Raw genomic sequence first — 16902 nt, 5'->3', positions numbered from 1 at the left:
TTGCCAGGCTATTTCATACTTAATAGAGAAACAAATCTGAATACTCTTCTGGAAAAAAAAAAACAACTAAAATGGAAAATTTTCCATCACTTTTTAAACAAGATTATGCTTCATGATGTGTTTAAAAAATAATTTCTCAGTGATGAATGCCCCACTGTTATGTAAATTAATAAAGGATATTTTAATCTGACTTATGTGGGAAGGGAAATATTTGTTCATAATGTGAAAAAGAGAGTGAGATCAAGCCAAAGTTCTAATTGAACTGACCATGGAAATTTAAAGATAACAGAAATAATTGTACAAAGAAAGTATACACAAAGAAACCCAAAGCTTTCCACAATTATCAGTTGTACACACATTAAGAACTAATGTTTAAATAGTCTCTAATTGTTTCATGGCATTCCTGGCACTAGATCAATCTCTTAAAGAAAAATCACACTTCAAAAATAAATACATAAATTGGTTTTGCACAACTATATCAGTAAGTAAAATCAGACACGTGGTAAATAAATGTTACAGTGTGTTAAGGGGTGAGAATTGTGTTGCGATAGAATTCCTTCCCTTTCACTTCAACTTCAAAGTAACGTGGTAAATTGAAAAGGCCAGGGAACTGACCTGAATCTAAATCCCAGCTCTCCCACTCCCTATCTATATGTCTTTGGGCAGATGAATTTTCTTTCCAGGACACATATATTTTGATTTGTAAAATGGACACAATACCTGTATTTAAGACCCCTGTTTGAATTATGTCATTGTTGTTGTTCAGTTGCTCAGTCATGTCCAATTCTTTGTGACCCCATGGTCTACAGCATGCCAGTCTCCTCTGTCCTTCACTATCTTTCAGAGTTTTCTCAAATTCCATCCAGTGATAATACTATCCAACCGTCTTGTCCTCTGCTACGTCCTTCTCCTTTTGCCTTCAGTCTTTCCCAGCATCGGGGTCTTCTCCAATGAGTTGGCTCTTTGCATCAGGTGGCCAAAGTATTGGAGCTTCAACTTCAGCATCAGTCCTTCAAGTGAATATCAGGGTTGATTTCCTTTGTGATTGACTGGTTTGAACTTCTTGCAGTTCAAGGGACTCTCAAGTGACTTCTCCAGCACCACAATTTGAAAGCATCAATTGTTCAGCACTCAGCCTTCTTTATGTCCAACGCTCACATCTGTACACGTCTACTGGAAAAACCATAGTTTTGATTATATGGACCTTTGTCAGCAAAGTGATGTCTCCGCTTTTTAATATGCTGTCTAGGTTTGTCATAGCCTTCCTTTCAGGGAACAAGCATCTTTTTTTTTTTCTTTTCTCTTGACAACAACATCTTTTTATGTCTTATATATTGATGTGCTCCTATGTTGGACGTATGTATACTTACAATTGTTATATCTTCTTCTTAGGTTGAGTTTTTCATCATTATGTAGTTAGTGTCCTTCTTTGTCTCTTGTAACAGTGTTTATTTTAAAGTTTATTTTGTCTGATATAAGTATTGTAACCGACTTTCTTTTGATTTCCATGTGCATGGAATACCTTTTACCATGCCCTCACTTTCAGACTGTATGAGTCTCTTCATCTGAAGTGAGTCTCTTGTAAGCAGCAAATATATCAGTCTTATTCTGTATTCATTTGGTCAGTCTTTGTTGTTTGGCTGGGGCATTTAGTCCATTTGTATTTAAGGTAAAAATGGATATGTCTGTGATATGGCCATTTTGTTAATTGTTTTGGATTTGGTTTTGTAATGTTTTTTCTTCATTCTTCTTCTCTTCTCTTGTGATGTGATGACTATCTTCAGTTTCATTTTTAGGTTCCTTTTGGTATGTGTATCTATTATAGATTTTTGTTTAGGAGTCTATATTTATAATTGCTTGTTTTAAGTTGCTAATCTTTAGATTTCAAGCAAGCAGTCTTTTAATTTCATGGCTGCAATCACTGTCCACAGTGATTTTGGAGCCCAAGAAAATAAAACCTGTCACTACTTCCATTGTTTCCCATTCTACTGGCCATGAAGTGATGACACTGGATGCCATGATCTTAGTTTTTTGAACATATAATTTCAAGCCAGCTTTTTCACTCTCCTCTTTCACCCTCATCAAGAGGCTCTTTAGATTCTCTTCACTTTCTGCCATTAGAGTGGTATCATCTGCATATCTGAGGTTGTTGATATTTCTCTCAGCAATCTTGATTCTAGCTTATGATTCATCCAGCCTGGCATTTTGCATGATATAGTCTGCATATAAATTAAATAAGCAGGGTGACAATATACACCCTGTTATACTCTTTCCCCAATTTTGAATTAGTCAGTAATTGATGTATTAATTCATTACCCAAAATAGTCAAACTCCTTTCAATAGGTTTTCACATTCCAGGTCATCTTTTAAGTTTTTCCCCAGGGAGTTCGCAGGGACTCTTCTCCCTTCATCTCAATAATTTACCTTTTCCTCTCTCCTGTATTAGAACTCTGTCTCCTAGAACCTATATATTCTATCTTATTTGCTCTTTTAAATTTTTATTTATTTATTTTTTGGCCAAGCTGTGTGGCTTATGGGATCTTAGTTTCACAGCTAAGGATTGAACTTGGGCCCTAGCAGTGAATGCACAAAGTCCTAACCACTAGTCAGCCAAGGAATTCCCAGGAATACATCATTTTGTAATTTTTAGAGACATATGCCTTTTTCAAGTACATTTTTTTTTCAAGTGGACAAAAGAACATTTTATTAACAGATCTAAATACCTTTTGTTTCTATAAGAAGTCAAAAGCAGATAAACTTAAACATGTTTAGCAATTAATGTTTCAGTATTTTCTCTTTTTTGGAAATGATTTACATATTCAATGAAGGTACTTCATTTAAAGTTAATGTTACAAAAAGATTTTGGAAACTTTCTAAGTAGACATATTTTAGAAAGCATAATGATGGCTGCAACATTCATTTATAAACTTTTCTCCCACTTATATCCATTTAATTCATATGTTCTTAAAAATTATGCTTGAGTTGCCATGAAAATTTCATGAGATATTAAAAATTAATCATCAGTTTATTTTTCTTATTGAAAAACCAGGCAGGTAGCAAAAGTCACAGAAGCAAAGAACCTTAAAATTTACATATGGTTTTTTATCCTTACCATATTGACATACATTAAAGAAATAATTTTTATTATAAGTTTAATTCTTAGACTGAATTTATAATTTTATCATCTCAAGCATCTAGTGGAGGTAACATAAATATATTTGACAAGGCTTAATTTATTTTATTTTTTTAAATTTATTTGGCTACATCAGGTGTTAGTTGTGGCATGCGGGATCTTTATTTGTGCTCATGGGGTCTAGACCAGGGACTGAACCTGGGCCCCCAGAATGGGGAGCGTAGAATCTTAGCCACTGAACCAACAGGGAAATCAAATGACCGGACTTAATGTAAAAATTGCTTCTATTTTCTTTAAAGCAATTAAATAGAGCTCTTTCACAAGTTTTTAGGAAAACTATCCAGAGGGAGAAAAATATCACACACACATAGCATACATACATAGACATATGTAAACATATAGATGAATGCAAAGACACATCTTATAGCTTTCATTTAAACATCATAGCCACATAGCAAGTGCATGTGTAGCTCAGTTGCTCAGTTGTGCCCAGCTCTTTGCAACCCTGTGGACTGTAGCCCTCCAGGCTCCTCTGCCTATGAGATTCTCCAGGCAAGAACACTGGAGTGGGTGGCCACAACCTCCTCAGAGGATCTTCCTGACCCAGGGAGCCAACCCGTATCTCTTGCATTTCCTACTATTGGCAGGCAGGCTCATTACCACTTGTGCCATCTGGGAAGCCCCTATAAAAGAACAGTGATAGTGAAGTTGCTCAGTCGTGTCCAACTCTTTGCGACCCCATGGACTGTAGCCTACCTGGCTCCTCTGTCCATGGGATTTTCCAGGCAACAGTACTGGAGTGGATTGTCATTTCCTTCTCCAGGGGATCTTCCCGACCCAGGGATCAAACCCAGGTTTCCCGCATTGTAGACAGATGCTTTACTATCTGAGCCACCAGGGAATAGTCTCATGTAAATGGCTATGGTTTTTCCAGTAGTCATGTATGGATATGAGAGTTGGACTATGAAGAAGGCTGAGCGCCGAAGAATTGATGCTTTTGAACTGCGGTGTTGGAGAAGACTCTTGAGAGTCCCTTGGACTGCAAGGAGATCCAACCAGTTCATTCTGAAGGAGATCAGCCCTGGGATTTCTTTGGAAGGAATGATGCTAAAGCTGAAGCTCCAGTACTTTGGCCACCTCATGAGAAGATTTCACTCATTGGAAAAGACTTAGATGCTGGGAGGGATTGGGGGCAGGAGGAGAAGGGGACGACCCAGGATGAGATGGCTGGATGGCATCACTGACTCGATGGACGTGAGTCTGAGTGAACTCCAGGAGTTGGTGATGGACAGGGAGGCCTGGCATGCTGCGATTCATGGGGTCGCAAAGAGTCGGACACGACTGAGCGACTGAAATGAACTGAACTGAACTGAACTGAACTGAAATGGTTTCTGCCAGGTGGAACAAGTTAAGCTCACCCACTAAAATGGCTAAAGTATTTACCAATATTTGTGGATAAGACTTTTAGATTTTTACTTGTCTTTAAAAGATAATCTTCTGGAGGCTTTTGGCAAAATCTGGAAATATCAAATAAAGTTTGTTTTTAAAATCTCTCTTGGTTATCATTTTTTCCAGTCCCAAGTTTGCCTTAAGCAACATTTATCTCTTTGGATGCTTACATTTCAAAGATATGATAAGGTCAATATTTCCAAAGTACTGAGAAAGAACTGTAAGGTTTATCGGAGAAGGAATTCAGGGACATATTTGCTTTTCATCAGAAATCTAAGATAATTAACTAATATAACATTTTTTTTTCCATTAGCAGTAGGATAGGATAGTTCAATGATATTTTTTAAATTTTTAAAGTTTTTTATAGGGCAGCCCCAAAATACAAGAAGGTCTGGACATGGTGGGGTTAGCTTACAGAGTAATAGACAATAAATCCAGACTTCCTGTGCATTTTCTGAACCTTTGTCAAAGCTATTTGTGGCTATCAATATTTATGTAAACATCACAACTGCTTGAATGACGTTAGCAGCTTTTAATGTTTATTTTCTGAACTTACCCTCCTAATCTTGTTAAGAAAATGTTTTGTTTTTTCTTACACTAACCAAGGTATTCTTCTATAGCTATCTTTTCTTTCTTTTTTTTTTTCTCTTTTCAATCTCATCTTTCCATATGTACCAATAGGACCTTTGTTCAAAATGCAAGCTCTCTCAAAAACCCTTTTAAGGTGTAAAAGTTCAAATCTTCAATATACCTCTTTCAACTGTGACTCCAAACCAGTGAGTCTTTTTATGGCTTAAAACCAATATTAGGGCTTACTCATGGACACAACGGGGCTTCCTGGGTAGTTCAGTTGGTAAAGAATCTGCCTCCAGTGTAGAAGACCCCAGTTTGATCCCTGTGTCAGGAAGTTCCCCTGGAGAAGGGATAGACTGCTGCTGCTGCTGCTGCTGAGTCACTTCAGTTGTGTCCAACTCTGTGCGACCCCATAGACAGCAGCCCACCAGGCTCCCCCATCCCTGGGATTCTCAGGCAAGAACACTTGAGTGGGTTGCCATTTCCTTCTCCAGGGATAGACTACTCACTCCAATATTTTTGGTTTTCCCTCATGGTTCAGACAGTAAAGAATCCATCAGCAATGGGGAAGACATGGGTTTGATCCCTGGGTTGGGAAGATCCCCTGGAGGAGTGCATGACAACCCACTCCAGTATTCTTGCCCGGAGAATCCCCATTGACAGAGGAGCCAGGTGGGCTACAGTCCATGGAGTTGGGAAGAGTCAAACATGACTGAGCGACTAAACACACACATGGACACAAGGGCTGTCCCTAAGAAATGTGGCCCTCTCAAGATGCAGAGCCCCCCCAGAGAAAGTCTAAGGAAACAAACACCTTCCGTGTCTCAGGTGGCAATGAAACCTCTATCTGTCACAAAGTGAGACACCTTAAGTCTCTCATCTCCTCACCTCCGATACCAGAAAGGTGGTACTGGGATGAGAGTCTTCCCTTCACAAATCAGGCAACAAAGGTAGATAGAGCCTGTTCATAGAGGCCCCTTATGAACTGAGACTCTTTATTAAAACAGACTCCCCTGAGTGTTCACATGGCTGAATAAAGAGAATGCTGCCTGTCACTTCATGTCTTAGGCTCCCTGCTGGCTAGCTGCTGATGCAAGCCTGACAGACAACCTGTACCCCTAAAGTGGCAGAAGCCAGAGGAAGTATTCTCACTGGTGACAAAGCCAAGTTCTCAGGATATAAAACAAAACAAATGGAGATTCTCATATTATGGTTTTTCATGCTTGTGACAAATGGCAGAGACAAACGAAAACATGACTCTTTCTGGGAGGCTAAGAATCAATAACCATAGGTGTTGATTACCAAAACCAAATTCATAAGAGTCACAATTAAAAATCTATTTTCAATTTTTTTTTCCTCCTGCCAGTGTGCATTTGGAAAGGAAGGGACAAGGAGAAATTGTTATCCTTTTTCGTCTGTGCACTCTAGACAGAAAGCTAGGAGACTGACATGGTAAGAATTCTTACCTTCTACTGGTCTGTTGTCAATTAAACCATATCTCAGCTATAGTCTCCAAGAACAGTAAAGTGTTCTGGCCTTTCACTGTCCCATCCTCATCACTAGAAGCTGTACAGGAGACAATACGTGTAACAAAAGACAGTTTAACAAGAGAAAAGGAAACAAGTATATTAACATGTACATTTCATGTATACTTATGAGAAAGGCCAGGATGAGTAAATCAAAGAGTAGCTGGAATTTGGACTTAACAGATCATCTTTACCAGAGAACAGTAAATATTTAGAGGCGCAACTAGACAGAAGAAAAGAGTACTGGGCTTCCAAGGGTGCTGAATTTTAGGATGATAAATACATTAAAAACTGATAGGCGATAGTAGCTAGTCAAAATCATTGTTTTGTAGAATCCTCTGGTGCTGTCTTGGGGCTGGTAAGTATCTGGGGTTTTGGTGCTTAATATCTGCACAAATTTATGTTCTGCTTTCAGAATGATAGGGGGAGGGCAGAAAACTTGTCCAGGATCTGCTTCTTCAGCTCAAAATAATCCTTGTGCCAAAGGGGAAGATTTTGGAATGGCATATTCTGTTATTCTTCTATAGATTCTACCATCCTGCTTTTTCACTTTACAATGACACTATGTTCTAACATGGAAATGTGAAGTAAGACATTGTCAGATGTAGTTAGGGATGTTGTTCACCGGAGGTTTATTTATCATACCATGACATTGATTTATAAATTAAGAATTTATAATAGACACCAAAAGAGTAAGTATAGGAATCTGGCTGAGCAACATGGTGCTGTGCTATATATCAATCAGAACAACAGGCAGTGTGTCATGTTCTTCGTGAAAAGTGTATATAAAATAATTTTAAGTGAAAAAAATGAAGACAACATACTGAAGTCACATAAAACAACTTAATGTAAATGAATGTTAATCAAAGATGGGAGTTCATTTTCAGTTGAGAAAAATGTTGGTTCAGGTTTTTTTTCTGAATACTTGCTCAACTTCATAATAAAATAGGAGGAATTTCCTCTTTGGGCAATAGTGCTAAACCTTGTTCTTTCTTTCTTAATGTCTTTAAGTAATCTCACTTCCTTATTTTCTGCAGACTAATTCTTAGGGTATCAGAATATCTTTCTTCAAACATAAGAAGGAAAATGTTTAAGTCAGTGGACCAATAAACTGTTTCTGTTTTCCACATGTTTCAGAGGGTGGAGCCACCAAACCAGTGAGATAAGAGGGGAGTGAAAAGATGTTAAATAGCAAGTCTGGCTCACCCTGGTCAGTCTGGACATTTGACTTCTCAGTCAACATGAAGGCTCTCATTATTCTGGGGCTTCTCTGCCTTTCTGTTGCTGTCCAAGGCAAGGTCTTTGAGAGATGTGAGCTTGCCAGAACTCTGAAGGAACTCGGACTGGACGGCTATAAGGGAGTCAGCCTGGCAAACTGTAAGTTAACTCTTCTTTCTCCTTCCAAACAGCTAGCCAGGTGTGGAACTAACAGAGGATGAATAATGAGCAAGGGACTTTGAGTGAATGGGTTTTTCTTTGTTGGAGGGTTTGTACGCTTGCCATGGTTAATAACATCAACTTGCTCCTTTAGAATAGATGTACCAGGTGAAGGACTGAGGCATGAGAGGGCCATTCTAGTCCCTCTAAGCATGCCAGCTGGCACATGTAGGGTGATGATAAAATGTATTTCAGCACCTCGAATATGTGTCAAGCCCATGGTGTTTGACTCTAGCAGTTTGGCAGTTGGGTTCTTCTAACCTGAGTAAGGCAGTATTTTTCTCATTTTTAATTCCCTTACCAATGTTGGGTTTTTAACAGCAAGGTTTTTAAAAAATTACATTAAACTCTCAAAACAGGGACAGTAGGAACCTATTTCCCTCAATTCATTTCTATAATAAGGATCCCTGAAATACAGCAGGAAATGACATTTTATTGTGCTCACCCTAGTTGATTATTTTTCATTTCTTCCACAGAATTCAAGAAATGGCCTTAGGAAAATTTCCTCTGTATTGTAGTCTATATTTTTCAATGTCATCACTGTATTTTTCATATTGAGTTCAGACATCTCCCTCCATAACTATTTTTGAGTGAATGAGCAAATGGCTAGATGGATGGATGGAGGAGAGTCTTTCCTATTCTGTGATTCTTACTGTCTAATTTGGTACCCAAATTCACCTTCAGGGTCATAAGAAATTTTCTCTCTCCCAGAGAATCCTTATTTTTCCTAATAACATATTTTTCCTTAATGTGTGCATCTGCTGCTAATGACCAAACCCACTCAACTAATCTGTTGGTTTTGCTATTCTAGGCTCAGTATTAACTTAGGGGTATGTGAAGGGCAAGAGCTATTTTAATTTTTTTAAATTTATTATCTTGTTTAATTAGTATTACCAAATGATTTGCTAATAAAATAATTCTCTTAAGAGAATTCCTAGCATGAAAGTGTTAAAATATTTCACAAGTAAGTACATCTTTGTACTTTTAAAGTAAGTTGTTAGTAAAGTAGGACTAAATAGAACTGATTGGGCTATGAAGTGTAAGTCATCTCATGTTGTTTTTCAACTAAAAATACATTTTTTTCCAGGGTTGTGTTTGACCAAATGGGAAAGCAGTTATAACACAAAAGCTACAAACTACAATCCTGGCAGTGAAAGCACTGATTATGGGATATTTCAGATCAACAGCAAGTGGTGGTGTAATGATGGCAAAACCCCTAACGCAGTTGACGGCTGTCATGTGTCCTGCAGCGGTAAGACAAGATGATGTTGAGTGATAGCTCAGGCCCCATCTGGTTACACCTGTAAGAACAGAGATTCAGTACAAATGAAAATGTCTTGAAGGCTTCCCTGGTGGCTCAGATGGTAAAAAATCTGCTTACAGTAAGGGAGATCTGGGTTTGATCGCTGTTCGGGGAGAATTCCATGGACAGAGGAGCCTGGCTGGCTACAGTCCATGTGGTCGCAAACAGTCTAACACAACTGAGCGATTAACACTTTCACTCATCATGAAAGTTGGCTGTTTGCTAACATACAAGAGTTTCTTGAATGACCTAGCACTTTAGTATAACTGAACTTGTTGATGCTTTGTAAAGGACAATGCCATTCCTCTTGTCTTGTTTGAGAAGGTTTAGGGATAATTAGGTTTGTGTGTGTGTGTTTTTATTTAATATACCCTCCTTTATTGGAAAACAAAGGATTACTAGTTAACCAAAGAGGAGGAATACCTGTGGTTCCTTTTAAAAAATTGTTTTTACTTTTTATGAGTATATGTTTTAATTATATAGAAAATGAGAAACATAACTATACAACCATCAGTATGGTCATCATGTACTTTAACAGTTATTCACATTTTGTCATATTTACTTCTATGTATATAAACTGTATGTATGTGTGTGTGTTTTGGCTGAGTGATTTAAAGTGCGTTTGAAACTCTAAATTCTTGAGCTTGCATTTCCAAAAAATACAGTTTGTATTTAAATACTGTCATTGTGACAAGTTAATTTACAGATTTGTTTAGCTGGGCCAAAATAAATTTTCTATTGAGTTCCTTTTAAAATAGAGATGACATGCAGTGTTTAGTACATAAAATATTGGTGAGCTGATACAAATTTATATTGCTAATTTTTTACATATTAAAATTCCTAATAGAGAAATTAGTCAAAGAATATTCTTTTGTATCATGTTAATTTTACTTTAAAAAGCATTTTGTATTATATAATAATCTGTGGTCACTGAATAAAAATTCTCACTATCCAGAGATTTATGATAACTGGTAAGTTTTGGTATCCACATCTTTCAGAAGATACATCACTCACATACATGAATGTAGAACTATATTATGCATATTTGTACCCACATACAAGCATGTAAGCAATGTATGTCAGCAGAAATGAAATTATACTAAACTTACTGCTTTATAATATGCTGTTTATTACACAAAATTATTTTATCAACAAATACCAATCTTTATTATATTTCAAGATGAATAAATTCCACTAAATAAATATTCTATAATTTATCAATCCAAATCTCACTGATAAACACTTAGGCTGTATTTTCCCCTGTTATTAATTGATATGAAACATCTGTACACACATCTTTGGGTGCATCTCTTATTATTTCTTTAGAATAAACTTCCAGTAATAGAATTGCTGAGCCAAAAAATGCTGGACCCATTTCCCCTTGGTTGATTTAGTTTTGTTTCAGTAGCTCAGCTGGTAAAGAATCCACCTACAATTCAGGAGACCCTGGTTTGATTCCTGGGTCGGGAAGTTCCCCTGGAGAAGGGATAGGCTACTCACTCCAGTATTCTTGGCCTTCCCTGGTGGCTCAGATGGTGAAGAATCTGCCCACAATACAAGTGACCTGGGTTCGATCCCTGGGTTGGGAAGATCCCCTAGAGGAGGGCATGGCAACCCACTGCAGTATTCTTGCCAGGATAATCACCATGGACAGAGGAGCCTGGTGGGCTACAGTCCATGGGGTCGCAAAGCATTGGGCATGAATGAGCGACTAAGCACAGCACAGTAAAAAGAGAATCTTCTATCACATTAATCAATAATTCCAGAACTCCCAATGACTTTGGTAAATGAGAAACGAAATGCTTTAATTTCATGCCAAATAGGATAGAATGAAGAAAAAGTTTTCCCTCAACATTCACAACATGGACTCTTTAAAAATAATTTTAGTTGTACTTTCCTTAGCTTAAGAAAATATAGCCTGTGGAACCTAAACTTAAAATGAAATCTCTAGGAATATTGTTTTCATTTCTCACCATTTGCTTTTCAGAATTAATGGAAAATAACATCGCTAAAGCTGTAGCATGTGCAAAGCATATTGTCAGTGAGCAAGGCATTACAGCATGGTACGTTGTTGTTTTTTTTTTTTTTTTCTGCTTCCAATTCTATTGAGATGTAATTGACACACAGTGCTGTAGAAGTTCAAGGTGTATGGTATAAAAGTTTGGCTTACATACATCATGAAATTATTATCACAGTCAGTTTAGTGAACAACCATTATGTCATATGGTTACAAAAAGAAAGAAATTGAAGAAAAAAAATGTGTGTGTGATGAAAAGTCTTAGGCTATACTCTCTTAACAGTTTTCATATATATATGAATTTTATGTATGAATATGTATATGAAATGTATATGAATATGAAATGAATTCACTAAATTCATTTATATGAATTTTCATATATTTCTTATTTTATACATATAGCGGTGTTGATTGTATTTCTCACATTGTACGTTACATATCTAGCATTTTTATACTTGGAAGTTTGTAGTACCTTTCGTTGCCTTCATCCACTTCACCACCCCTCACCTCAACCACAACCTGATTCTCTGGTAACCACATATCTGACTTTTTTTTTCTATGAGTTTGTTTGTATGTTTGTTTGTGTTTGAAGCATAATGGACCTACAACACTATGTTAATTTCTATTACAGACTATGGTTAGTGTTAAGCATTAAAAAGGAGAGCTGAGGGCTTTCCTGGTGGTCCAGTTGATAAGACTTTGTGCTTCTAAGGCAAGGGGTGCTGGACAGGAAACCAACAACATCAGGTGTGGCCAAAAAAATAAGACGGTGAAGAGAACTGGGGGTTTTTTGGTAGCACCTCAGGGCACCTGGAATTTTAGCTTCCTTCTCCCCCACCAAGAATTGAATCTTGTCCACAACTTTGGAGGGGCAAAGTCTTAACAACTGGACCACCAGGGAAGTCCCAGGTGAGAGCTGTTTTACCCTACTCTTATGAGAGAAGCAAAGGAATATTTCCAAAGAACAAAGTATGCTACTGAGAACTGAAAAATTGAAGCTTTAAATTAATGCTAAACAATGTACTAATAGAAACAGTTTACTTTAACTGGCTCAGAATCTTATTCTTTAACTCTTCAATTTATTTTAGGAGATTCTAGAGTTTTTAAGATTCTACACACTCTACCTTGTCATATCTTGAAATTATTTTTGGAATTAAGTAAATATGGAATGCACTCTGCAGTTGTGTTGTGAACGCAGGACTCAACATTTGTGTTCAGCATTGTGTGCTCTAGTGAAGGCTGGTGGAGATTTGAAGTCCTTGGTATACATATCTCCAGTTGGCAAATAACAGTACTTGGATTTGTCTATAGCTTGTATTTCATGTATTGATGAACTATTTTGTTCTCCCAAAGGATTTGAAGTATGTACATTACAATGAAGCTACGTTTTAGTCTTATGACCATTTGTTTCATCTTTCTCCACAGGGTGGCTTGGAAAAGTCACTGTCGAGACCATGACGTCAGCAGTTATGTGGAGGGTTGCTCCCTGTAACTGTGGAGTTCTCGTCCTTCAGCTCATTTTGTCTCTTTTTCATATTAAAGAAGTGATAGTTGAATGAAAGTTTATACCACCATTATTTCAAACAAATAATGTTTTTACAGAAGCAGGAGCAGGTGGTCTTTCTTCTAAGAAGCTTAATGTTTATCTAATGTGTTAATTGTTTGATATTAGGCCTATAATATTTTTCAGTTTGCTAATGTAACTAATACCGGTGAATATTTGTCTAAAACCTTAATTATCAAATATGTCTCCAGTACATTCAGTTCTTAATTAAAGCAAGATCATTTATGCACCTTGCTGATCATGAAGGAATATAAAGAGGGATTAGATGAGCTGTTTCTTTCCTTAATTTTATTAGCATAGATTCATGCATTATGACCAAATTCAGAGGCAGATAAGTATTGAAATAACTAATTAACCACAGATATGAAATTATGCATGCTGTAAAAAATACAAACAATTTCATTAAAAGCTTTGCAATTCATTCCTTGTCTGTTTTGTTTAGATCCATTTAGTGTCTCTGAAGAAATACATATATATGTACTTGGGAAAAAATGAGCTGACACTTAGTATTTCCAGCATTCTCACCTGTATCCAAACAGAAGGATATTGCTAGAGAAAAATCCATAGGCTTATTCACAGATCTCAATTAACAACAGCAACAAAAAAATTGGTGGAACTGCACAGCTTTGGGATCTTAGTTCCCCAAGCAGGTATTGAATCTCCACCCTGAACAGTGGAAGCATGGATTCCTAGCCACCAGACTGCCATTCCTTTCAGTGTGGTTAAATTCATAACCACAAATCCCAAATGGGCCCTTAAGACTGATTGGTGGTCACTTCTCTGCAAACTTTCTGTGCTGATATCCCCACTCTCATCCCAAAATGACTGTCACTGTTCACTTCTCTCTTTCCAAAGATCCAGCAAGCACCCCAGCTACTAGCCTTCCATACTCTACTCTCAGTAGACGACCTGGGCTCACACTACACTGACAGAACAGAATCAAGTCATACAAAATTCTCCCCTCCAGGCCACCATAATAGTGTTCGCATCTCTCCTTTGAGCCCTCCTTCCCTTCTTTCCCCTTTATCACTAGGATGTAGGGCCTCTGCTCTTGCCAATGACAGTGTTTCTACATGCAGTCTTCATCATACATAGCCCTCTCACTACTCCAATTTAAGCTAAGTTTTTCCAGCATCCTGTGTTTCTTCCTCATTGCTGGATCATCCCATCACTGTACAAACTGCCCCAGAAAAGTTTCATCTTGCAAAGAACTCTCCATGGACCCTACCTGCCAGAGTTCAGCTCCATCAGCCAGGGATTCAACCTGAAGGGATGAGCGGTGTTGGCGAGAAACTGAGGCAGCCTCTCAGTTTTTCTTTGGACTGCCTGTTTATTTCAAGCTTATGATTCTTTTATACTTTTACAAAAGCGTTAGGTCAGAGGTTTGATATTTTTAGTTCCCAGAGACCCAGATTTATTTTTCTCCAAAAATCATTGTTGCCCCTCAAAAGGAGTTCCTTCCTCAGTGATTCTCTTATCTACTTTTTCTCATGTGTCCTTGTGAATACACTGTAACTCATGCTAATATCTGGGTTGCATACCACATTCCTCAGTTTAATTCTTATCTTTCTAAGTCTTGTTTGCCCCTAGTATCCTAAGCTCAACATTTCTAAGAAAGGGCTTCTAGCTAAATATCTCTGAAGTCCCTAATCTCTATAAGCTATAGTAGAATATGTTAACATTACAGCATCCCTTAAATCTTTAGCTTCTAACTATTTTAATTATTCCTAAACCCTAAATTCAGCAAACTCCTTTGCCGTAAACACTTTTCTCACAAATGGGCTTCAGATAGCAATCCCTACAATGGCCTCAAGCTGCAGCCTGTGTGCTCACTCTGGAACACTTTATTGTAAAATTCCTTGAACAAATGTCAGTGATTAACTTTATGAATTATTCTTTGAGCACAGCTGCAGAAGGCTTTATGCCTTCTCATGCTCCTCTCAAAAACAATAAGTACCTTAATATTCTCTTCAGTCAACTCAGCCGAGGAAAGGAAAAAACAAGTCAGAATCACAAAGCCTAACTCCTTCATTCCGGGTCCATGCCTACGGAACAACGGGAGGGGGTTTAGGGTTGTGCCTCCATTTTGTCAGTAATGCCTAACGCTGCTTCCAACATCTACATAACCCTCCAAGTACATCATTCTTTGCTCCCTTTTACAGCAGCATTTCTGGGATGAAATATCTATATTCACCCACTCCATGACCTCACCTCCCTTTCTCTTTTCGTCTCTTCTTAATCTGACTGCTCTCCTCACTTAGCTGAAAACGGCTCCAGCTTGACTCCTTCCAGGATGCCTTGGGGCTAGTTCTAGTGATCACCTGATTTCTGTTCATCCTACTTGATCTCTCAGCAGCATTTGACAAAGTGAATCACTTCCTACTTCTAGAAAAGTTTTTCTTCCTCAGCTTCTCCTCCTTTACATCCTACCTCATTGATGGCTCCTTCTCAGCCCTTCATGCCTAGCTGTTCTTGATTTTTAACTGTGGGAGTCCCCAGGACTCAAACCTGTAAAACCATCTGAAAGAACAGTTTTACTTATTCATTTATTTTTCTTTTCTTGCCGAAGTATAACTTTCAAAAGAATAGAGTCTTTCCCACTCTTTAAGGAGATTAAAATAATCTCAGTGTTTCCCCAAATTTGCAAGTACAGTAAAGCCTTTTAAGTTTTCAGAACAGTTTGAGAATATAATGCCAATATGGTGCCCAGCAGCTCTGAATCCTTCAATATGCAACTCTCACAGAACCTCAGAACATCATCCAAATTAGGAGGTGAACACTGACAAATTAGGACCACTTTGTCATCAGATCTAGGCAATTTTATCAATTGTAACATAAGTTTTTCTTAACTAACAGGTATAATTCAGAATAACATGTTTAAATTGGTTGCTATATTTTTCAGTTTCCTTCAATCTAGATCATTTCTTCACTTTTTTCTTAACTTTTATCACTTTAACCCCTTTGAAGACCTCAAACCAGCTATGGTGTAAATGGCCTAAGGTTTTTCTGATATTCTCTAGAGTAAATTAGGTTATACATCTTTGGCAGAGATACCACAGATGTAATACTGTGCTCTTTCTGTTGTATCTTTCAAGTGACATGCAGTTTTGAATATTCTATTATGATGTTCTCATCAATTATTTGATTAATGTAATGCCTGCAGATGGTGACTGCAGCCATGAAATTAAAAGACGCTCACTCCTTGGAAGAAAAGCTATGACCAACCTAGATAGCATATTCAAAAGCAGAGACATTACTTTGCTGACTAAGGTCCGTCTAGTCAAGGCTATGGTTTTTCCAGTGGTTATGTATGGATGTGAGAGTTGGACTGTGAAGAAGGCTGAGCACCGCAGAATTAATGCTTTTGAACTGTGGTGTGGGAGAAGACTCTTGAGAGTCCCTTGGACTGCAAGGAGATCCAACCAGTCCATTCTGAAGGAGATCAGCCCTGGGATTTCTTTGGAAGGAATGATGCTAGAGTACTCCAGTACTTTGGCCACCTCATGTGAAGAGTTGACTCATTGGAAAAGACCCTGATGGTGGGAGGGATTGGGGGCAGGAGGAGAAGGGGACGACCGAGGATGAGATGGCTGGATGGCATCACCAACTCGATGGACGAGAGTTTGAGTGAACTCTGGGAGTTGGTGGTGGACAGGGAGGCCTGGTGTGCTGTGATTCATGGGGTCGCAAAGAGTCAGACACACTGAGTGACTGAACTGAACTGAACTGAACTGAGGTACTTTGAGAAATTTTCTTCCTCATCAAAATGTCAATTTTGGGGTGCACTTACTATATCAGTATGGACACCTGGCTTCCTATCTTACTGCAATTATTACGTGTCATAATCCATGGCCATCATTTATTTCGATGCTAATATTGTCCCTGATTTGGCCAGGAGAG

At 37.9% G+C, this 16902-nt stretch overlaps 1 protein-coding gene across 1 annotated transcript; it reads left to right on the top strand.

Moving 5' to 3' along the window:
• Window positions 1-7922: 7922 nt before the first annotated feature.
• LOC443320 (lysozyme C-1-like) lies at window positions 7923-12930 on the top strand. Its single transcript, NM_001308588.1, has 4 exons — window positions 7923-8058; window positions 9206-9370; window positions 11409-11484; window positions 12864-12930. Exons 1-4 carry the CDS (start codon window positions 7923-7925, stop codon window positions 12928-12930), a joined length of 444 nt encoding a protein of 147 aa, NP_001295517.1.
• The last annotated feature ends 3972 nt before the right edge of the window (window positions 12931-16902 follow it).

Source organism: Ovis aries, chromosome 3, assembly GCF_016772045.2.
Source record: "Ovis aries strain OAR_USU_Benz2616 breed Rambouillet chromosome 3, ARS-UI_Ramb_v3.0, whole genome shotgun sequence".
Lineage (NCBI taxonomy): Eukaryota > Metazoa > Chordata > Mammalia > Artiodactyla > Bovidae > Ovis > Ovis aries.
This window is presented reverse-complemented; position numbering and strand designations above follow the sequence as displayed.